Below are 23,882 nucleotides of genomic sequence, written 5' to 3' on the forward strand. Positions count from 1 at the left end.
ACTGAATCTGCCTCTGAAAATCAAATACAAAGCCAGCCCCATCTCTGACAGCCCTCCTCCAGGAAGAAGAGGGGTCAGGCTAAGCAAGTTATCAGAGGAACCAGATCCTTCCTGCCACATAAGCATGTGGCTCACCACTGGGGCCAGAGGGCCCAGGACACAATCTCAGGCCCAGGACACAATCTCTGGCCCCAAATCCTCAATGGAAATGCCCTTCAGAACTGACCCATGGTCCCAGCCCCAGCTGACCACAGAGAGACTGCACAGACAAAGCTCATCTCATGACCAGGTGTGATGGCTCATGCCTGTAATCCCAGCAGTTTGGGAGGCTGAGGCAGGTGGATCACCTGAGGTCAGAAGTTCGAGTCCAGCCTGGCCAACATGGAGAAACCCTGCCTGTGCTAAAAATACAAAAATTAGCCAGGTGTGGTGGTGCATGCCTGCAATCCCAGCTACTCAGGAGGTTGAGGCAGGAGAATCACTTGAACCTGGGAGGCAGAGGTTGCAGTGAGCCGACCAAGATCATGCCACTGCACTCTAGTCTGGGCGACAGAGTGAGACTCCGGCTCAAAAAAAAAAAAAAAGAAAGCTCATCTCACTGTAGGATAACATATGCCCCAAAGGCCAGCCCCATCTCAGCTTTCATAGCAAGGCTACTCCCAAAAAGTCATTCCAATGAGGATATAAAGCCTAATGACTGGCCTTGGCCTTGTGGCTCAGGATAACTTTGATTAGCTTGAAAGATCCAACTAGATGCAGGGCACCCAATCACTGCCCATGAACTTAACACGCCTGCTTATACACACACACACGTCTCCCTCCACACTGCACAGCTATTCCCTCTCCCTAGACCACTCTCCTGCCTTCTTTACCAGGCTAAATCCTTTCTAATCCCTTGAGACTCATAATACCTTAGTTTATCTTCTTCAACAAGAGGATAAAAAGGATCCATCCTGCCCTACGTAAAGAAAAAGCAACATGTTGTTTTTATGCTGGGAAGGCCTCTTTCCAAAATCTTATTATAGAATGACCATTTAAGTAAAGGACAGAGTCTGGGGGCTTTTCTAAATGTTGAGGTTCTATTTAAAAATACAACATAGGAAGCGATCGTGGTAAAAAGAAAAAGAAAAAAAATAAAAATACAACAAAGGGCTGGGCACAGTGGCTCATTCCTGCAATCCAAGCATTTTGGGAGGCCAAGGCAGGACGATTGCTTGAAGCCAGGAATTTGAGACCAGACTGGGCAACACAGCAAGACCCTGTCTCTACAAAAAAAAATTTAAAAATTAGCCAGGTGCTGTAGCACACAGCTGTAATTCCAGTTACTCAGGAAGCTGAGGCTGGAAGATCGATTGGGCCCAGGTGTTTGAAGCTGCAGGTGAGCTACGATGGCGCCACTGCACTCCAGCCTGGGCAACGGAGAAAACCTATCTCTTAAAACACACACACAAAAGAGTCAGTTTAGGGTACTATTTCCTCCAGGAAGCCCTCCTTGACCTTATTACCCTACAAAGGGTTTGAGGCTCCATTCCTTTGAGTTCCCAAAGCACTGTGCACTTCTCCTATGAGAACACTTATCAGGCTGGTAGGAACTGTCTGTCTAAGGGGCCATGTCTCACAGCCTAGGAACAGCACAGTGTGGGTAGGGAGTATGCCTACATTCATCTTCACCTGAGCATTGAGCAGAGCCTAGCACATAATGGGGGCTCCCTGGATGATACCAAACAAATCAATAAATGACCCGCGCCAAGCCAGTCTGTTGCTGAGATCAGCCTCGCCACTTCAGCTCATGCCACCTGCCAGTCCTCCCTAAGAGCTCACTACATGCAAAACCCAGTGAGGGAGAGTAATGCAGGAGCACATGGCCCAAGTCCTCTCGACTCCATCCTAGAGTGTCCCATCTACTGTGATCTAGTTGCCACCACCCCATCCCAACCAGCAAAACTCCTACCCTAAAATAAAAAAATCAAAATCAAAATCAAAGGAATAGTCCGCAAGACTTTGTGGCTGGAGCACAGCCCCTTGTGGCAACTTAAACTCACTGGGTGGCCTATCTGTCTTCCTTTGTGGGTGGGGAAGGGGAGCTCCATTAGGTGGGCTTGGTGCATAGGAATGAGGCAACTGGGAGAGAGTCGGGGCCTGGGACTGGGTGACTCTGGCTTGGTGCTGGGGAAAGAGGAGGAGGGGCATCACCTAACAACAGAGCAAGAAGGAACAGGAGTGTGGCAGTCCCAAGTCCTGCAGATCTGGTCACACCTCTCCCCATGGAGCAGAGAAGGCAGGGGACGTGAGCTGGAATGTGCAGATTTTCTCAAACGTGCACCACCGGGATGTGTCAGCAACACCAAGCGTGGGGCTGTGGAGCCCAGAGAGACTGACAGCATCGTTGATTATCACGACTGAACCACAGATGGGATGAGCCACAAAGCACGCACAAATTAGTGAGGCTGAGGGAGTTCACAGGCAGGGAAACTAGCCAGGGAGGAAGAAAACAACACGTTCTCAGAGGAGAAATGGAAAAGGAGGGGAAGAAAAAAAAAAAGAAACGACGTTTTCCTGACATTTTTGTTAACTTCTTTAGACTTTAAAAGATCCTTTCAAGGGCCGGGCGCGGTGGCTCAAGCCTGTAATCCCAGCACTTTGGGAGGCCGAGGCGGGTGGATCACGAGGTCAAGAGATCGAGACCATCCTGGTCAACATGGTGAAACCCCGTCTCTACTAAAAATACAAAAAATTAGCTGGGCATGGTGGTGCGTGCCTGTAATCCCAGCTACTCAGGAGGCTGAGGCAGGGGAATTGCCTGAACCCAGGAGGCGGAGGTTGCGGTGAGCCGAGATCGTGCCATTGCACTCCAGCCTGGGTAACGAGAGCGAAACTCCGTCTCAAAAAAAAAAAAAAAAAAAAAAAGATCCTTTCAAAAAAAGAATGCTAGAAATATTATAGTAAATTTGTGGATAAATGTAAAAGGTGGACAACATAGTACAGGTTTCATAATATGTGTAGAAATAAAATTCTGACAACAACACACAAGATGGGAGGGGGAAATGGAAATATACTGTTCTTACATTATACCTGAAATGGCATGGTAGGATGTGAAGGAAGATTGTGATTAATTTAAATCTGCAAACCATAGAGTGACCCCTAAAATAATCAAACCAATGAAGTATAGCTAAATAAGCACAGAGTGGAAATAAAACAGAGTCCTAAAAAATACTAAATGAATCTAAAAGAAGGAAAGAGGCCAGACCCAGTGGCTCACATCTGTAATCCCAGCACATTGGGAGGCCAAGGCAGGAGGACTGCTTGAGGCCAGGAGTTAGAGACCAGCCGGGGCAACACAGTGAGATTCCATCTCTACAAAAATAAAAATAAGCCAGATGCAGTGGCTCATGCCGATAATCCCAGCACTTTGGGAGGCCAAAGTGGGTGGATCACCTGAGGTCAGTAGTTCAAGACCAGCCTGGCCAACATGGTGAAACCCCATCTCAACTAAAAATATAAAAAAATTATCTGGGCATGGTGGCAGGTGCCTGTAATCCCAGCTACTTCAGGAGGCTGAAGCAGGAGAATCGCTTGAAACCTGGAGGTGGAGGTTGTAGCGAGCTCAGATCGCACCACTGCACTCCAGCCTGGGCTACAAGAGCGAAACTCTGTCTCAAAAAAATAAAAATAAAAAATTAGGCTGGGCACAGTGGCTCACGCTCATAATCCCAGCACTTGGGGAGGCTGAGGGGGGCAGATCACTTCAGGTCAGGAGTTTGAGTCCAGCCTGGCCAACGTGGTAAAACCCCATCTCTACTAAAAATACAAAAATTACCCGGGCATGGTAGTGCATGCCTATAATCCCAATTCCTCTGGAAGCTGAGGCATGAGAATCACTTGAACCTGGGAGGCAGAGGTTGCAGTGAGTGAAGATCCCACCACTGCATTCCAGCCTGGGCGACAGAAAAAGAAACCTTCTCAAAAAAAAAAAAAAAGGAAAATTTAGCCGGGCATGTTAGCACATGCCTGTAATCCTAGCTACTCAAGAGGCTGTAGTGAGCCATGACTGCACCACTGCACTTCAGCCCGGGTAACAGGAAGACCCTGTCTCTAAAAAAAAATTAAAATAAAAAGGCTAGAAAAGAAGAAAAAATAAAGAACAGACGGCACAAATGGAAAACGAATGGCAAGATGATAGACTTCAATCTAACCACATTGATAATTACTTTAAAATTTAAAAGGCTTATATACTCCAATTAAAAGGCAGAGTTTGTCAGACTGGGTGGAAATGCAGTATTTAATACACGCTGTCTACAAGAAACACACTTTACATATAAAGACACAGATAGATTCAGAGTAAAGCAATGGGGAAAGACACACCATGCAAACACTAATATCAAGGAAGGCAGAGTGGCCCTTTGAGGAAGTCAGCTGGCAGCTGCCACAGAGCTCTGGTGTGCCCTTGCCTGCTCCCGACTTACCGCTGTTTGCTCTCACCCCAGAACAAGTCACCTGGGAAGCCACACCATAGCTATGGCTTTCAAAGCCATCCATGGAACTAGAGGGGGCGATTATTCAAATCAGAATTAACCTAACCTGCCACAACGTCAAAATCCCTGGAGAAGGTGTGTGCTGGCTTGATCAAAAGCACAAAGGAAAAGAATCTCAAAGTGTAGGATCATTTCGGATGCCTACCAAGACTCTAAGAATCACTATAAAAAAATGCCTCATGGTGAAGTAGTTCTAGAACAAGGGATCATTTCCAGATGAGAATCCGCAAGTGACTCACTGACCCGGACAGTCCTCCCGAGATTGCTAAGCAGATTACGTCCATCTGTGCTGAGCTGAGATTCAAGGTTAAAGTCACCACTGCAGATGTTTCAAGCAACTATTTTATTAAACAGAATAGCAGTTGTTTAAAGAAAAAAAGAAGCTGGGTGCGGTGGCTTACGCCTGTAATCCCAGCACTTTGGGAGGCTCAGGTGGGTGGATCACCTGAGGTCAGGAGTTTGAGACCAGCCTGGTCAACATAGTGAAACCCCATCTCTACTAAAAATACAAAAAATTAGCTGGGCATGATGGTAGGTGCCTGTAATCCCAGCTACTAGGGAGGCTGAGGCAGGAGAATCACTTGAACCTGGAACGTAGAGGCCGTGGTAAGCTAAGATTGTGCTTTTGCACTCCAGCCTGGGCAACAAGAGCGAAACTCTATCTCAAAAAAAAAAGGAAAAAGAAAAAAAGAAACAGCCAGGTGTGGTGGCTCATGCCTGTAATCTCAGCACTTTGGGAGGCTGAGGCAGGTGGATCACGAGGGCAGGAGTTGGAGACCAGCCTGACCAATATGGAGAAACCCCATCTCTACTAAAAATACAAAATTAGCCGGGTATGGTGCACGCCTGTAATCCCAGCTACTCAGGAGGCTGAGGCAGGAGAATCGCTTGAACCCAGGAGGCAGAGGTTGCAGTGAGCCGAGATTCCACCATTGTACTCCAGCCTGGGCAACAAGAGAGAAACTCCATCTCAAAAAAAAAAGAAAGAAAGAAAAAAAGAAAGGAAGAAAGTTGAAGTACTTCTGTTAATACCAGACAAGGCAGACTTCCAGACAGGAATATAACCAGACGTAAAGAGGGACATTTCATAAAGATAAGAGTCAACTCATCATGAAGACTTAATCATCCTAAATGTAAGCCCATTCAACGAAACAGCTCTAAAGTAGATAAAGCAAAAATGGACAAAACTGGAAAAAGAAAAAAAAAAAGCGACAAATCCACAATCCTAGCTGGAAACGAGATTTTGAATGTCGAGTTGAGAAAGCTCAGTAATTGAGAAAAACCTCTTCCAAAGGAAGGCAGGGGAAGAGAAAAGCAAATAACCCAAGAGAAGTGAAGAGAGGGAGGGCAGCAGGCTGACAGATGCTGGTCTGGGGAACCCCAGGCCTTTGCTCACGTGGAAGAAGAGGGGGCTGGAGGATGGCCACAGAGCAGGAAATGCTCCCTCCTCTCTGCACAGCCCACAGACCTTCCCTAGAGCAAAGCACACCAGCTCACGCCACACTTCTCCCTTCTCCTGGGGTCATTTTCAGTCCCTGCTAACCCTGGGTAGGGGTCAGTGTTCAACAGTCCCCACTGCCCTCGGCATACACCTGGTTGATTGTTTCCTCAACTACTGCACCCCCAAGCACAGCATATATGATCCACAGATGACTTTCTCTCTCTCTCTCTTTCTCACACACACACACACACACACACACACATACACACCCCAGACTGTCCCCTTCTCTTCCTTCCTCCCCAGTGGCATCACGTGGCATCACCTTCACTGGCAAGCAGGAATCAGAACGGAGTCTACAATGAGAGCAAGGGTTGTATGGGACGGTCACTGGATCCAATCCCAGCTCTGCCACTTACCAGCAACTCACCTGGGGCAAGTCGCTTACCTCTCTGTGCTTTGGTGTCCTTACCTAGAATACCTACTTCAGAGGGCTGCTGTGAGGAAATGATAAGGGAAGGTAAAGGAGGTATTTAGCACAGTACCTGCCACAGAGTGAATAACACTATATTAATAATGGATGGTGAGGCACAGTGGCTCACTTCTATAATCCCGGAACTTTGGGAGGCTGAGGCAGGAGGATCACCTGAGGTCAGGAGTTCAAGACCAGCCTGGCCAACATGGTGAAACCCTGTCTCTACTAAAAATATAAAAATTAGCCAGGTGTGTTGGCAGGCACCTGTAATCCCAGCTATTCTGGAGGCTGAGACAGGAGAATCGCTTGAACCTGGGAGGCAGAGGTTGCAGTAAGCCAAGATCGCACCACTGTACTCCAACCTGGGCAACAGACCTGAGACTCTGTCTCAAAAAAAGCCGGGCGCGGTGGCTCAAGCCTGTAATCCCAGCACTTTGGGAGGCCAAGGCAGGTGGATCACGAGGTCAAGAGATCGAGACCATCCTGGTCAACGTGGTGAAACCCCATCTCTACTAAAAATACAAAACATTAGCTGGGCATGGTGGCGCGTGCCTGTAATCCCAGCTACTCAGGAGGCTGAGGCAGGAGAATTGCCTGAACCCAGGAGGCGGAGGTTGCGGTGAGCCGAGATCGCGCCATTGCACTCCAGCCTGGGTAACAAGAGCGAAACTCCGTCTAAAAAAAAAAAAAAAAAAAAATGCTGGCAGTTACGATTCCAATTATGTAAACATGTATGTACCAAAAAGATTTTACAGAAATACATTAAGATATTAATTGCGGTCATCTCTAGATGATTCTGTCTATGAGCTTTCATTATTTTCTCCCTTGGGTATCTCTGTAGTTTTCAATTTCTGTTTTTTGTTTTGTTTTAGACAAGGTCTCGCTCTGTTGCATAGGCTGGAGTGCAGTGGTGCAATCATGGCTCACTGCAGCCTCGACCTCCTCAACTCAGGCAATCCTCCCACCTCAGCCTCCTGAGGTACCACACAGGTGCATGCCATCACACTCTGCTAATTTTTTTTGCTTTTTTATAAAGACGAGGTCTCACTATGTTGCCTAGGCTAGTTTTCTTTCTTTCTTTCTTTTTTTTTTTTGAGACCAAGTTTCGCTCTAGTTGCCCAGGCTGGAGTGCAATGGCACGATCTCAGCTCCCTGCAGCCTCTGTCTCCTTGGTTTAAGCGACTCTCCTCCCTCAGCCTCCGAGTAACTGGGATTACAGGCATACGCCACCACTCCCAGCTAATTTTGTATTTTTAGTAGAGACGAGTTTCTTCATGTTGATCAGGCTGGTCTCAAACTCCCAACCTCAAGTGATCCACTCACCTCGGCCTCTCCAAGTGCTGGGATCACAGGCATGAGACACCGCGCCCGGCCTGCCCAGGCCAGTTTTCAAATTTTCTACAATGAACACGTGTAACACTGATAATCAACTTCTAAAAACCAGCAAAATATTAAAAGAAACACAAATATAGTTAGCCCATTTAATAGACATTTATAACAAAACACAAAAATAAATTTTAAAAACTGTGAAGATATTTAAACCCAATTATTTCTTGGCCTTTTGGCTAAGATCAAGTGTAGTTAAGCCCAAAAGAACTGAAAACAGTATTCAAATAAATACCTGTACACAAAGGTTCACAGCAGCACTCCTCACAATAGCCAAAAGTTGGAAACAACCAAAACACCCATCAACAGATGAATGGATAAACAAAACATGGCATACAGAAATAACGGGACATTATACAGCCATAAAAATGAAGTATTAATATGTGTTACAAATTGGATGAACCTCAAAAACATTATGCTAAGTGAAAGAAGCCAGTCACAAAAGGTCACATATTATATGATTCCATATTATATGATCCTACTTTCATCAAGACGGAAAGAAGAGTACTAAGAAGGAAGTGATAATGGGGAGTGATGAAATGTTTTAGAACTAGAGAGAGATAATAGTTGCACAACATTGTGAAACTACTCAATGCCACTGAACTGACATTTAAAATGGTTTTGTGGGCTGGGCACAGTGGCTCACACCTGTAATCCGAGCCCTTTGAGAGGCTGGGGCAGGTGGATCACCTGAGGTCAGGAGTTTAAGACCAGCCTGGCCACATCATGGCAAAAACCCGTCTCTACTGAAAATACAAAAATTAGCCAGGCACAGTGGCACACGCCTGTAATCCCAACTACTCGGGAGGCTGGGGAAGGAGAATCGCTTGAACTTGGGAGGTGGAGGCTGCAGTGACCAGAGATCCTGCCACTGCATTCCAGTTTGTACGACGGGAGTGAGACTCCACATCTCAAAAAAATAAATAAATAGGTTGGGGGCAGTGGCTCACGCCTGTAATCCTAGCACTTGGGGAGGCCGAGGCCAGTGGATCATGAGGTCAAGAAATCAAGACCATCCTGGCCCGCCTGGTAAAACCCCATCTCTACTAAAAACACAAAAATTAGCTGGGATTGGTGGTGCATGCCTGTAGTCTCAGCTACTTGGGAGGCTAAGGCAAGAGAATCACTTGAACCTGGGAGACGGAGGTTGCAATGAGCAGAGATCACGCCACTGCACTCCAGCCTGGGCAACAGAGCGAGACTCTGTCTCAAAAAAATAAAAAATAAATGAACAAAATGGTTTTGTGGGTTAGGTGTGGTGGCTCATGCCTGTAATCCTAGCACTTTGGGAAGCCGAGGTGGGAGGAAAGCCTGAGCCCAGGCGTTTAAGACCAGCCTAGGCAACATAGCAAGACTGCGTCTCTACAAATGATACAAAAACTATCTAGGTGTGGTGGTGCACATCTGTGGTCCCAGCTGAGGTGGGAGAATCACTTGAGCCTGGGAAGTAAAGGCTGCAGTGAGCTGAGATCGTACCACTGCACTCCAGCCTGGGTGACAGAGCAAGACACTGTCTCAAAAAAAGTTAGTGGTGCTGGTTTCTCAGCCATCCAGTGCCATCCTCATCGGTGCAGCAGCACACGCGCTCTCCGCCGCCATGACTGAGCAGATGACCCTTCGTGGCACTCTCAAGGGCCATAACGGCTGGGTAACACAGATCGCTACTACTCCTCAGTTCCCGGACATGATCCTATCCGCCTCTCGAGACAAGACCATCATCATGTGGAAACTGACCAGGGATGAGACCAACTATGGAATTCCACAGCGTGCTCTTCGAGGTCACGCCCACTTTGTTAGTGATGTGGTTATCTCCTCAGATGGCCAGTTTGCCCTCTCAGGCTCCTGGGATGGAACCCTGAGCCTCTGGGATCTCACAACGGGCACCACCACGAGGCGATTTGTGGGCCATACCAAGGATGTGTTGAGTGTGGCCTTCTCCTCTGACAACCGGCAGATTGTCTCGATGGATCTCGAGATAAAACCATCAAGCTGGGCCAGGTGCGGTGGCTCAAGCCTGTAATCCCAGCACTTTGGGAGGCTGAGGCGGGTGGATCACCTGAGGTCAAGAGATCGAGACCATCCTGGTCAACATGGTGAAACCCCGTCTCTACTAAAAATACAAAAAATCAGCTGGGCATGGTGGCGCGTGCCTGTAATCCCAGCTACTCAGGAGGCTGAGGCAGGAGAATTGCCTGAACCCAGGAGGCGGAGGTTGCAGTGAGCCGAGATCGCGCCATTGCACTCCAGCCTGGGTAACAAGAGTGAAACTCCGTCTCAAAAAAAAAAAAAAAAAAAAAAACCATCAAGCTATGGAATACCCTGGGTGTGTGCAAATACACTGTCCAGGATGAGAGCCACTCAGAGTGGGTGTCTTGTGTCCGCTTCTCGCCCAACATCAGCAACCCTAACATTGTCTCCTGCGGCTGGGATAAGCTGGTCAAGGTATGGAACCTGGCTAACTGCAAGCTGAAGACCAACCACATTGGCCACACAGGCTATCTGAACACAGTGACTGTCTCTCCAGATGGATCCCTCTGTGCTTTTGGAGGCAAGGATGGCCAGGCCATGTTATGGGATCTCAACGAAGGCAAGCACCTTTACACCCTAGATGGTGGGGACATCATCAACGCCCTATGCTTCAGCCCTAACCGCTACTGGCGCTGTGCTGCCACAGGCCCCAGCATCAAGATTTGGGATTTAGAGGGGAAGATCATTGTAGACGAACTGAAGCAGGAAGTTATCAGCACCAGCAGCAAGGCAGAACCACCCCAGTGCACCTCCCTGGCCTGGTCTGCTGATGGCCAGCCTCTGTTTGCTGGCTACACAGACAGCCTGGTGCGAGTGTGGCAGGTGACCATCGGCACCCGCTAGAAGTTTGTGGCACAGCTTTACAAATTAAAGAAAAAAACTGGCTTTTTTGACTTTAAAAGAAAAAAAAAAGTTAAAAAAAAAAAGCTTTCATAAAAGCAAATAACAATATGAGATACAAAATGACATGAGAAAGATCCCTAGGCAAAAATGAAGGTTTGAGGCCACACCATGGCAGGCATGTTCTAGAAATGAGGAAAACCAGGACTCCACATTTCCCAAAAGAGGGCTAGAATGAGGAAAAGGCTTACTCTGCTACGTTTCTGTACAAGTGCTTTCTCCTAGGAAAATGAGGGGGTTGAACTTGATAAGCAATTTTTAAACATGTGTTTTGGTGTTTTTTTTAGAGACAATGTCTTGCTCTGTTGCCCAGGCTGGAGCGAAGTAGCAAAACTTCCCGGCCTCAAGAGATCCTCCTGCCCCAGCCTCCCAAGTAGCTGAGACTACAGGTGTGTGCTACCATGCCCAGCTAATTTGTTTATATTTTATTTTATCTATTTTATATATTTATTTATTTGAGACAGAATCTTGCTCTGTCACCCAAGCCAGAGTAGAGTGGCACAATCTCTGCCCACCCAACCTCTACCTCCCAAGTTCAAGCAATTCTCCTGCCTCAGCTGCCAGGTAACTGGGATTTCAGGCGCTTGCCACACCCAGCTCATTTTTGTGTTTTTGTAGAGACGGGGTTTCACCATGTTGGCCAAGCTAGTTTCGAACTCCTGACCTCAGGTGATCTGCCCACCTCGGCCTTCCAAAGTGCCGGGATTACAGGCATGAGCCACCACGTCCAGCCAATTTTTTAATTTTTGTAGAAATGGAATCACAATGTTGCCCAGGCTGGCCTCAAATTCCTGGGCTTAAGCGATCCTCCTGCATCAGCCTCCCAAAGTGCTGGGATTATAGGCATGAGCCACTGTACCCTGCTTCAAATGTTTTTACATATTTATTTTCACATTTTAAAAAGTCCACAAAACACCATTTGCAATTGTGGTATTAGATGGAAACCCAATATATAAACAGAGAAAAGGGAGCAGTTCTGACTGAAGAAGGTGATGGCCACAGACTCCAAACCATAGGAGAAAATGACATCCTAAGGCTCCTTCCAGCTCTGGAAGCACAGGAGGAGGGTGAGAAAGAATGGATCAGTCCAGAAGCACAGAGAGGGAGTGCAGACTGATAACACCCAGCAGACCGTTAAGAGGGAAATTCTCGCAGACAGTCAAAGCAGGGAGAAGAGGAAGGACACAGCCAGAATAAAGCCCAAGCCAGTGACACCCAAAGGAGCCGCTACCAGCAATGCCCCCAATTGCCAGAGATCAGCCAATCAAGGGTCCCCGCAATAGAAACACCCCAGCCCCCATGCTCTGGCCAAACTCAGGCAGATAACAGCTGTCTCCTGGTCACTGTTCCTGCTGCTCTAGGGGCACAAACAGGATGTTTAGAAGCAGATGACCACAAGCGACCACAGGAAGCCATGACAACCGCCTCCAGGTGACGCTCTTCTTCCCCAGCTTGTTTCCGGCTTGGCTGCCTCCAAAGATCAGGCAAAAAGACTTCAAGTGCCAACTTCCAAAGAGAGAAAAGGGGGAGGAATTCTTGGAAAGTTCAGGACACAGCAGAAGAGGCCATCTGAGGTGGCGAGGCAGGGAAGAAAGGAGACCACCCAGCTATCCCAACAGCCACCTCGCCTCAAAGACACATTGAGGCTGGCCATGCTAAGGAGGGGTGGAGAAACTGCACATCCACTGCTAGGGACAGAGGAGCATCCAAGGCGGGCAGCATGTGACCAGGCAGGCTCAGGAGGGCTGCCAAGTCCGGTCTCTGAGGAATGAGTGCAGTGTTCAGGCATCATGACCACTCCTCTGCACCCACCCCAGAGGAGCCAGCCCCACTGGGCTGTCCCAGAGCACATCCATGATGAGAGACTGCCTTAGCCAGCCAGCTGAGCCAGGAGTCCACAGGGGAAATGGCAAATCCAGAGGAAACCAAGTGCAGGCCATCGGACACTCCCATTTCCACCTAAGGAAAAGGAATGTTCCTGGAAACAGAGACGGGGGAAAGCTCGGCCAGGACTCTCTGACCCACTTCAAACCTTCAACAGAGCCCAGGGTGGGTCCCACAGATCAACCGTCCCTAAAAGGTACAGTCACTGGGCCAGCTTCATGAAACGGCTGTGTCCACTCAGTACACAACCACCAAGTTCACAGTCCAGAAAACCAACTCCCCCTTTTTTCTACTGCTACTAGGAGGCTCCATGGCCAGACCACCCCATGAGGCTTTCCAGATGCCTAGAGTGCTAGAAGCAGCTCAGGGCTGATATGGAAGCGGATCCCAGAGCAGCTCTCTGTGGCAGCTCTCACCAACATTGGTGTTAGATGAGTGATTAGTATAAACCAAGCCACCAAGCCACCTCCTCCCCCACCACTTCCTCATGAAAGCCACCAAAGAGGCTCAGGGGACATTAAAAGTCATATAACCAAAACCCAGCTTAACACCACTGGCCCAGAGGTGTGGCCATTTTACCTCCACAGCATAGTCCCAAGCATTCTCTAACCCATGGCACCATGGAGAGTCCTAAATCACATTCTCCCAGAAAATAACCAAAGTCAGATGCTTCCCCCAGGCCAAGCTAAGCAACCAAGCAGGGCCAACTGCACTAAATGCCAACCTCCAGGGCCGTGGAAAACACAGCCAACCTACAGATGAAGTAGAAGTTTAAATAGGAAGAGTGGGCCAGGCGCAGTGGCTCATGCCTATAATCCCAGCACTTTGGAAGGCCAAAGTGGGCAGATCACTTGAGGCCAGGAGTTCAAGACCAGCTTGGCCAACATGGCAAAATCCCATCTCTACTAAAAATACAAAAAATTAGCTGGGCATGGTGGCAGGCGTCTGTAATACCAACTACTTGGGAGGCTGAGGCAGGAGAATTGTTTGAACCTGGGAGGTGGAAGTTGTAGTAAGCCGAGATCATGCCACTGCATTCCAGCCTGGGTGACAGAGGGAGACTCTGTCTCAAAAACAATCAATTAATTAAAAAATAAATAAAGCCTGGTGCAGCAGCTCACGCCTGTAATACCAGCACTTTGGGAGGCCAAGACGGGTAGATCACTTGAGACCAGGAGTTTGAGAACAGCCTGGCCAACATGGTGAAACCCCGTCTCTACCAAAACTTAAAAAACAGTAGCTAGCATGGTGGTGCATGCCTGTAATCCCAGATACTCAGGAGGCTGAGGCAAGAGAATTGCTTGAACATGGGAGGCGGAGGCTGCAGTGAGCTGAGATCACGGCCACTGCACTCCAGCCTGGGCAACAAAGCCAGACTCTGTCTCAATAAATACATAAACAAACAAGCTGGGCATGGTGGCTCACGCCTATAATCCCAGCACTTTGGGAAGCTGAGGCGGGCAGATCATTTGAGGTCAGGAGCTTGGGACCAGCCTGGCCAACATAGTGAAACCCTATCTCTACTAAAAATACAAAAATTAGCCGGGCGTGGTGGCAGATGCCTGTAATCCCAGCTACTCCGGAGGCTGAGGCAGGAGAATGGCTTGAACTCGGGAGGCGGAGACTACAGAGAGCCAAGATCGTGCCACTGCACTCTAGCCTTGGCAATAGAGCCAGACTCCATCTCAAAAAAAAAAAAAAATACATTAAAATAAACAAACAAATAAATGCCAAGAGAGTGATACCAAAAGCCAAACCCTCCACCCCGGGAGTTGTCAAGATTATTCCAAGAATGAATGATAATCGCCACCATTTACTGAGCACTTTGAAAGTATTTCAGGAAAGTATGTCAGGAAATGTACCTGTTTCTTAGGTTAGGAAACCAAGGCTCAGAGTGTAAAGTGACCTGCCAAGGACACACAGTAGTCAGCGGCAGCATGGATACAGACCCAAGGGTGGCTGATGTCAGAGCCTTGGTTCTATGCCACCTCCCCACCCTGAACGCGGAATCTCTCACTCAGGTTCTCCAGAGGAGGAAGTGGTTTGCTGCAGGTTCAGCATCATTGTGGGTATCTGCAGTTCATGCCCATTTCATCATCAACCACCATCAAGTATTTACTAAGCAACCACAGAGAGAACAGAGCAATGCTTGGTGGTAAGAGATATCTGAAAGGCAGATAAAATCCCTGTCTTCAAGGAGCTTCCAGGGCAGAGCAGGAGACAAAAGCAAGCCCAATTTACACAGATCTGTAAAGATTAACTTTAGTAGGAGAGTCAACAAGCTGGTTAGTTTTATCTGAAAAAAAGCCTTCTCAAAAAGGTAAATTCAGCTAAGATTTTAAAGGCAGAGGGTGGCCAGGTGCAGTGGCTCACACCTGTAATCCCAACACTTTGGGAGGCTGAGGCGGGTGGATCACGAGGTCAGGGGTTCAAGATCAGCCTGGCCAAGATGGTGAAACCCTGTCCCTACTAAAAATACAAAAAAATTAGCAGGGTGTGGTGGCGGACACCTGTAATCCTAGCTACTCGGGAGGCTGAGGCAGAGAATTGCTTGAACCTGAGAGGTGGAGGTTTCAGTGAGCCAAGGTGGCGCCACTATACTCCAGCCTGGGTGACAGAGCAAGACTCTGCCTCAACAAATAAATAAATAAATGCAGAGGGTAAGGTGAGTCAGAAGAAGGCTATTTTCTGCGACTTGAACCAAGATCTAGACTCAAGGCAGAGCTGAGTGGTTGGCATGGTCAGAAGTCAAATGTAATTCAGAGACTGAAGTACAAGATAACCCTTAGATTTGGCAACTGCATTTGTTAGAAATATCCAGCACAGAGCATAATTAGAACCACTCAAAGCAGGGGCCAGGTAGGAATATGTATGAAGGAAGTGAGTCCCAATGTAGGCAACAGAGAGGGTCAAATATGAGGCTGGAGCTATTGAGGTTAACCAAGTGGTGACACAGAGTACGTGGATCCCATGAAGCCTGATCTGACTTTTCAAAAGAAAGAACATGTAGTGAAACCCTGTCTCTACTAAAAATACAAAAATTAGCTGGGTGTGGTAGTGGGTGCCTGTGGTCCCAGCTACTTGGGAGTCTGAGGCAGAAGAATCACTTGAACCCGGGAGGCGGAGGTTGCAGTGAGCTGAGATTGTGCCACTGCACTCCAGCCTGGGCAACACAGTGAGACTCGTCTCAAAAAAAAAAAAAGAAAAGAATTTTTTGGTTCAATCTCCTGACCCGTAATTGTTGGCAACTAATTTGGAATATTTTAAATACCATGAAGACTAAGCAACAAGGGTCTGCAAGCCAAATCTGACCCGTAGATTTCTGATTTCTGCCTTGAGGTTTCCCATATAAAAAAACAGAAAGAGGCCAGGCGCGGTGGCTCACGCCTGTAATCCTAGCACTTTGGGAGGCTGAGGTGGGTGCATCACCTGAGGTCAGGAGTTCAAGACCAGCCTGGCCATCATGGTGAATCCCCATCTTTATTAAAAATAAAAACAGAAAGAAGACCCGGCACGGTGGCTCACGCCTGTAATCCCAGTTGTTTGGGAACCCAAGGCAGGTGGATCATCTGAGGTCAGGAGTTCAAGACCAGCCTGGCCAACATGGTGAAACCCCATCTTTACTAAAAATACAAAAAGTAGCCAAGCGTGATGGCATGCACCCAGAGTCCCACCTACTCAGGAGGCTGAAGCAGGAAAATCACTTGAACCTGGGAGGCGGAGGCTGCAGTAAGCCGAGATCACACAGCTGCACTCTAGCCTGAGTGACAGAGCAAGACTCCATCTCAAAAAACAACAAAAAGAGAAAAAGCAGATAGAGACTGGGTTGGGTGTGGGAAAACCCAAGGTTCAGCTTCTTGCATCATTGCCTGTGGTAACACTGGGTGTGTTCCCTTCCCCTAACTCCTCTGCACTTCAGTTCAGCTTCCTCACTGATAATATGAAGATAATTACTACCTACTTCAAAGGGTGGCTGTCAGAACCATATAAAAAATGATGGTGGTCAATGGACGAATAGATAAAGAAAATGTGGTATATAGATACGATGGATTATTCAGCCTTAAAAAGGGAGATGCTGCCAATTTGCCACAGCATGGAAAGACATGCTCAGTAAGATGAGCCAGACACAATGAGAAAAACACTGTGTGATCTCACTTATAGGTACTATATACATATATTTATTTACTTGTTATTTTATTTATGTTTGAGATGGAGTCTTACTCCAACACTCAGGCTGCAGTGCAATGGCGTGATCTCAGTTCATTGCAGCCGCCACCTCCTGGGTTCAAGCAATTTTCCTGCCTCAGCCTCCCGAGTGGCTGGGACTACAGGCACGCACCACCATGCCTGGTTGGCCAGGCTGGTCTCGAACTCCTGACCTCAGGTGACCCACCTGCCTTGGCCACCCAAAGTTACACATATATATAACTTTGGGTGAGAGAGAGAGAGAGAGAGAGAGAGAGAGAAAGGTCAAATACAGAGATAGGGAATGGAACAGTGGTTACTACGGGTGGAAGAGGGAAAGGGGAGATGTGGGTCAAAGAATACGAAGTAGCAGATACATGGGAGACACACACTTAGAAATCTAATGTATGACATGAGGGCTAAAGTTAAGAAAACAGTATTTGGGATTTTCATTACGTAAGTAGATCTAGCTGCTCTTGGCACACAGGAAGGTAACTGTGGGATGACTGGTAGGTTAATCTGCTTCACTTTAGTAACCACCTTACTATCTACAAGTATCCCATAACATCATGTTGCAAACCTTGAATATACATAAGGTTTAGTTTTTTAAAAAAAATTAAGAAGCACATGAAAATGTTTCCTCAAGCTTCAAGTGCTGCACAAATGCCCATTATCTAACACAGGCCCAGAGAAGAGAGGGGAGCTAAGAGAGACCAGGCAGTAGATGAGGCCTGGATGGGAAAGTGGAAAGGAAATGAGTTGAATCTTTGCTGGCGCACAAACCGGAAGAATCTAGACAATAGAATGCACGTCAGGGGTGGAAATATAAATTTGGGAGTCGCCAGCACACAGGTTATAAAAGAGGTCATGCAGTTGATGAACTGACCGAGGTGCATAGGAGAAAAACAAGGAGTTCAGAGAAATCCTTTGTGAAAACACCTAGGTGCACCTCCACTCAAGGATCAGAGAAGACTTGGGAAAAGAAGGTGGGAGGGTCTCTGGAGAAGCGAGCAGAGCTTAAGGAAGGGAAGAAAAATATGACAGCTAAATAGTGAGATAGGTGTCTCAGCAAAAGAGCAAATGTGGAAGAATGGGTCAGGCTGAGTGAAAATTTAAAAAGGACCAAAGTAAAAAAGTTAGTAAGAGCAGGCCAGGCCCAGTGGCTCACATCTGTAATCCTAGCAACACTTTGGGAGGCCAAGGCAGGTGGATCACCTAAGGTTGGGGGTTCAAGACTACCCTGGGCAACATGGCAAAATCCCATCTGTACCAAAAATACAAAATTAGCCAGGCTTGGTGGCGTGTGCCTGTAATCCCAGATACTTGGCGGGGCTAAGGCAGGAGGATGGCTTGAGCCCAGAAGGCGGAGGTTGCAGTGAGCCAAGATCGTGCCACTACACTCCAGTCTGGGCGGCAGAGCAAGACTCTGTCTAAAAAGAAAACAAAAAACTGAAGTTAGTAAGAGCAGAAAAGTAAAAAGAGGGAACCAGGTGAGACGCATGGTGGCTCATGCCTATAATACCATCACTTTGGAAAGCCAAGGCGGAAGGATTGCTTGAGGCCAGGAGTTCCAGACCAGCCTGAGCAACATAATGAGACTCTGGCTCTACAAAAAACAAAAAAGTAGCCAGGTGTGGTGGCATGTGCCTGTAGTCCCAGCTGCTCAGGAGGTTGAGGCAGGAGGATCGTTTGAGTTGCAGGTTACAGTGAGCCATGATCAGATCACTCACTGTACTTCAGCCTGGGCAAGAGAACAAGACCTTGTGAGAAAAGAGAAAGAAGAGAAGAAGAGAGAAAAAGGGAACCAGAAGAAAAACGAGGTCCAGGTGGACCTGCAGATGGGGACCTTGAGGCCACATGGGGCCACAGCCATCTACACTGATAGAAGACAGTGGGCATGAGGTATAGAAGGGGGTGGAAGACTGGGCGTGGTGGCTCATGCCTGTAATCCCAGCACTTTGGGAGGCTGAGACGGGTGGATCACGAGGTCAGGAGATCAAGACCATCCTGGCCAACATGGTGAAACCCCATCTCTACTGAAATACAAAAATTAGCTGGGCGTGGTGGTGGGCACCTATAGTCACAGCTACTTGGGAGGCTGAGGCAGGAGAATTGCTTGAACCTGGGAGGCAGAGGCTGCAGTGGGCCAAGATCACACCACTGCACTCCAGTCTGGCGTCTGGTGACAGAGCAAGACTTGTCCCAAAAACAAAAAAGAAGGGTGGAAAGACGGGGATGTGGGGGTGAAATAAGTGTAAGCAAAGAGAGACCATCCTTGAGGGTCTGTCTACTGTATGCTAAGCACCTCACTCAGTCTCCCGACAACCTGGAAGGCAGGCATTGTGCCCATTTCATAGCCTGCTTTCAATAGATTTTCTTTTTTTCTTTTTTTTTTTTTTTTTTTGAGACTGGGTTTTGCTCTTGTTGCCTAGGCTGGAGTACAATGGCACGATCTCGACTCATTGCAACCTCCGCCTCCCGGGTTCAAGCAATTTTCCTGCCTCAGCCTCCACAGCAGCTGGGATTACAGGAATGCGCCACCATGCCCGGCTAATTTTGTATTTTTAGTAGAGACGGGGTTTCTCCATGTTGGTCAGGCTGGTCTTAAACTCCCAACCTCAGGTGATCCGCCCACCTCGGCCTCCCAAAGTGCTGGGATTACAGGGGTGAGCCACCGTGCCTGGCCTCAATAGGGCTTTTATGTTGTTGGAAGAAGCCGAAGTCTCCGTGGCTCATTCAAAATGATACACACAGACCAGGACCCGGAGAAGAATCAGCCTGAAGCTCGTTGGAGCTCCCTGGAGGGTTCCACCCACCTTGCTCCAGCTCACCCAGGGTTCTAAGATTCAAAACAGCTGGAAATGTGTGCCCTGATCTCCCCAACAAGAAAACAGAACAGAACATGGCTGTTTCTGCCAAGTGAATTCTGAATAAGCTGCATTCCATTTCATTAAAACAATTACCTGAGCTCCAGCCAAGAATTACATAAAGCTTCCTTCCAGCACCACCCCCTCCCCCATAAAACACACATCATGCTGCTTTCAAATAGGCAGAGTGAAGCTCTGAGCCCTCTCTGGAAGACTTCATGGTCCTCGCCAAGTGGCCAGCCTCGGCATCTTTGCATGCTGACACAGATGACATGAGGCTGAAAGAAGACCTTGGCATGAAGCCCTCCCCTCATGAGAGCCTGCTGGCTGCCCGAAATGTTTCTAGTAGGCACCAGGGCCCTCACCTCTGCCTCAGAGCCAAGAGGGCCACTGGTGCCAGAATCCAGCTATTTCCCCAAAACAGACTGGAGGCCCAAGAGGGCCAGCTTTGAGTCAGCACAAACTAGACAGGAAGGACCAAGGGAGTGGGGATTCCAGGAGAGGGAGCCTGAAGGCTGGAAAACTGGATGGTCAGACTTTAGCTAGAAGCAAGAGCCCGGGGCCACTCAGCCATCACTGCCCGCAGACTGATGGTGCTACTGTGGCCACAGATAAGGGGTTCATGATGTGAAGCAAAAGTCATCTCCTCCTCTCCCACAGGCCTCGAGCTGCCCAGAGACCGTTCCCTGAAGTGTGTAAAGCCTTGCTCTGGCTGGGGGCAGTGGCTAACACCTGTAATCCCAGCACTTTGGGAGGCCAAGGCGGGAGGATCACCTGAGGTCAGGAGTTTGAGACCAGCCTAGCCAACATGGTGAAACCCCATCTCTACTACAAATACAAAAATTAGCTGGGCATGATAACGCACTCCTGTAAACCTAGCTATTGGGGAGGCTGAGGCACAAGAATTGCTTGAACCTGGGAAGCAGAGGTTACAGTGAGCCAAGATCATGCCATTGCACTCCAGCCTGGGCGACAGAGGGAGACTCCGTCTCAAAAAAAAAAAAGCCTTGCTGTGCATCCCACCAGCCTGGACAACCCATCTCAAACTCCAACCAAAGTTCAGCATCTCACTCGCTTCAACCCTGGTCTGATTAATGTCATTATGCCCAATAACTCATGAGGCTGCCTCTACACCTATGGATATGCACTGTCTCTAGGCCTGTCTCTTTTCTTTTTCTTTTTTTTTTATTTAAAGACGGGTTTCACCATGTTGGTCAGGCTGGTCTTGAACTCTCGACCTCAGGTGATCTGCCTGCCTTGGCCTCCAAAGTGCTTAGATTACAGGCATGAGCCACCACACCCGGCCAGGCCTGTCTCTTTTCTGCTCAGGTCACAGCACTGTGCTCCCCACAGCCCAGCTGACAGTCGGTGGTCACTGTCACCTGAGGCCCTCCCAGCTCCTGCCTCTGCTCACCCAGTCTTCCCACCACCTGTGCAATCACAGGAGACCAACAGTCATTCCAGGCAACCACAGGCAGGCGCAGGCCAGCACCTTGGCCCAACAACTCCAAGCCCACCATGGGAAAGTGGGGTTTCCTGACTTTTCTCCAACTTTTCGTTACAAAAATGTCTAAACATACAGAGAAGTTGAGAGACCTGTGTACTCTCACTTAGACTGAGTGGCTGTCATCGTTTTGCCACTTTGTGTAAATGCATGGTCCTTGTGCTCTCTGCCCTCTATGTGTGAATCCTTTTTTTCATTATATCATTTAAAACTAAGTTGAGACCAGGCGTGGTGGCTCATGCCTGTAATCCCAGCACTTTGGGAGGCTGAGGCGGGTGGATCACCTGAGGTCAGGAGTTCAAGACCAGCCTGACCAATATGGTGAAACCCTGTCTCTACTAAAAATACAAAAATTAGCCAGGCATGGTAGCATGCACCTGTAGTCCCAGCTGCTTGGGAGGCTGAGGCAGGAGAATTGCTTAAACTCAGGATTCGGAGGTTGCAGTGAGCCAAGATCGGGCTGCTGCACTCTAGCCTGGGTGACAGAGTAACACTCTGTCTCAAATATAAAAAATAAAAAAATAAATTGCAAGACATTATGACACTTCACTCCTAAATACTTTAGCATGCACCTAACAATAACAATATTCTCCCATAAAACCACAATACCACAATCACATAAGAAATAAGCATTAAAAGGCCGTCTTTAAGGGAAGATTTGGCCACTGGGGCTCCACTGGGCCTGGCCAACCGCAAGTTCTGTCTACCACTGGCCCAACATCCAAGGCCTCCCTGGAGAGGCCAGCCCTGAGCCCCGCTGGTTAGGCAATCGGCTAGTTAGTTGGAAGACTTATCAGGATGTTAATGTACACACAAGGCCAAATGTGAGACTCCCAATAAGACCCAGACTGCAAAAAGCCATTACGTGAGGCCGTAAATGGAGGCTCGGGGCCCATCCCAGGTGAGGAGAGCACCCTGAACCAGTTTCAATGACTTGCTTTGCCAACGTTTCTGAGGAAACTCAGCTTCCTGATTCTTTCTCTTCCTCTCCCCCTCCAACAGACATCATTCATTCTCCACCATAAAGTTTTCAACAACTCCCTCAGGATTCGGAGGTTGCAGTGAGCCAAGATCGGGCTACTGCACTCCAGCCTGGGTGACAGAGTAACACTCTGTCTCAAATATAAAAAATAAAAAAATAAATTGCAAGACATTATGACACTTCACTCCTAAATACTTTAGCATGCACCTAACAATAACAATATGTTATCTGGATATGGGAAAGACAAGGAGCAAGTTTGGGTGGAGTGGGGCTGGGGTACAGGAAGTTCTGATTCCTAAGCAGAGGAGGTGGGAAGGAACCATGGGGGACCCGCCCCATGTTCTCCTTGGCAGTGGTGCTGTAAGCTCACTGCTCTGTCTCAAGAGTAACAGGTGACTGGAGAGGTGGCCAGGGAGGGAGGAGTGGGGCCTTTCCTGGAACAACAGACACTGCCCCCAGGACCCTGCATCTCATCCTGAGTATATGCCCCCAAGAAAGTACAAAAGGGCTGGGCATAGTGGCTCACCCCTGTAATTCCAGCACTTTGGGAGGCTGAGGTGGGTGGATCACCTGAGGTCAGGAGTTTGAGACAAGCCTGACCAACATGGAGAAACCCTGTCTCTACTAAAAATACAAAATTTGCCAGGCGTAGTGGCACACGGCTGTAATCGCAGCTACTTGGGAGGCTGAGGCAGGAGAATCATTTGAACACAGGAGGTGGAGGTTGTGGTGAGCTGAGATCGATCATGCCACTGCATGCCAGCCTGGGCAATAAGAGTGAAACTCCTCAAAAATTAAAACAAAACAAAACAAATCAAAAGAAAGAGAAGAAGCTGCAGAGAACAGGGAAAGGACAGACGTGGAAGACAACAGGGAATGGGGCCGGGGCAGAAAAATGTTAGTGTCCTGGAAGCAGAAAACAATCAAACCAATGGGGAGCCAATATCAGATGCAGTATTATGAACAGAAGTGTAAAGAATGCACCAGGTGCAATGGCTCACGCCTATAATCCCAGCACTTTGGGAGGTGGATGCGGGCAGATTGCTTGAGGCCAGGTGTTCGAGAACAGCCTGGGCAACATGGTGAAACCCTGTCTCCACAGAAAATTTTTATAATTAGCGGGGTATCGTGGCATGTGCCTGCAGTCCCAGCTACTTGGGAGGCTGAAGGGAGAGGATCACATGGGTCTGGGAGGCTGAGGCTGCAGACCCGGTCTCAAAAAAAAAAAAGTATGCAAAACAGTTAAAAAAAAAAAAAAAAAAAAAAAAAAAAAAACACCTGCCTTATATGGCCAGCATGATTCAAACAAACAACGCATGTAAGGTGCCCAGCACAGTGCCTACACAGAATAAGTTCTTCATAAATATTATGGGAAAAATTCCTGTAAACACTGTAAAAAAGAAAAGTGTGGGCCAGGCACAGTGGCTCACGCCTGTAATCCTAGCACTTTGGGAGGCCAAGGCAGGCAGATCACTTGAGTTCATGAGTTTAAGACCAGCCTGGACAACATGGTGAAACTCCGTCTCTACTAAAAATACAAAAATTAGGTGAAAATCCCTTTACCCCAGAAGGCAGAGGGTGCAGTGAGCCAAGTTCGTGCCACTTCACTCCAGCCTGGGCAACAGAGACTCGTCTCACCAAAAGAAAGGAAATGTGGCCAGGCATGGTGGCTCACGCCTGTAATCCCAATCATTTGAGAGG

The 23,882-nt window shown here is 48.1% G+C and overlaps 2 protein-coding genes and 1 long non-coding RNA gene across 6 annotated transcripts in view; 1 reads left to right on the plus strand and 2 right to left on the minus strand.

Annotated features, from left to right (window-relative positions):
• The window catches only part of PXN (paxillin), a 62,254-nt gene that overhangs the window by 33,515 nt on the left and 4,857 nt on the right, over nt 1–23,882 (minus strand). The gene's annotated exons all lie outside the window — the stretch shown is intronic.
• Nucleotides 4,385–22,237, minus strand: LOC116525619. The gene is made up of 3 exons (XR_004257761.1): nt 22,065–22,237; nt 19,837–19,839; nt 4,385–4,398 (listed from the first exon to the last, which is right to left on the minus strand). It is a non-coding gene; the product is annotated as an uncharacterized LOC116525619 (long non-coding RNA).
• LOC116525613 (receptor of activated protein C kinase 1-like) lies at nt 9,361–10,756 on the plus strand. Its single transcript, XM_032241581.1, has 2 exons — nt 9,361–9,793; nt 10,114–10,756. Exons 1-2 carry the CDS (start codon nt 9,429–9,431, stop codon nt 10,700–10,702), a joined length of 954 nt encoding a protein of 317 aa, XP_032097472.1. The 5' UTR covers nt 9,361–9,428; the 3' UTR covers nt 10,703–10,756.

The sequence above is a fragment of the Sapajus apella genome, unplaced genomic scaffold (genome assembly GCF_009761245.1).
Source record: "Sapajus apella isolate SASKATOON/1434 unplaced genomic scaffold, GSC_monkey_1.0 scaffold2, whole genome shotgun sequence".
NCBI classification, from domain to species: domain Eukaryota; kingdom Metazoa; phylum Chordata; class Mammalia; order Primates; family Cebidae; genus Sapajus; species Sapajus apella.

Bases quoted from the DNA above. Each gene is read 5' to 3' on its own strand.
- LOC116525613 (XM_032241581.1), top strand. From the start codon at position 9,429: ATGACTGAGCAGATGACCCTTCGTGGCACTCTCAAGGGCCATAACGGC. The intron at 9,794-10,113 runs GATGGATCTCGA...CGTCTCAAAAAA, and splicing joins GACAACCGGCAGATTGTCTC to AAAAAAAAAAAAAAAAACCA.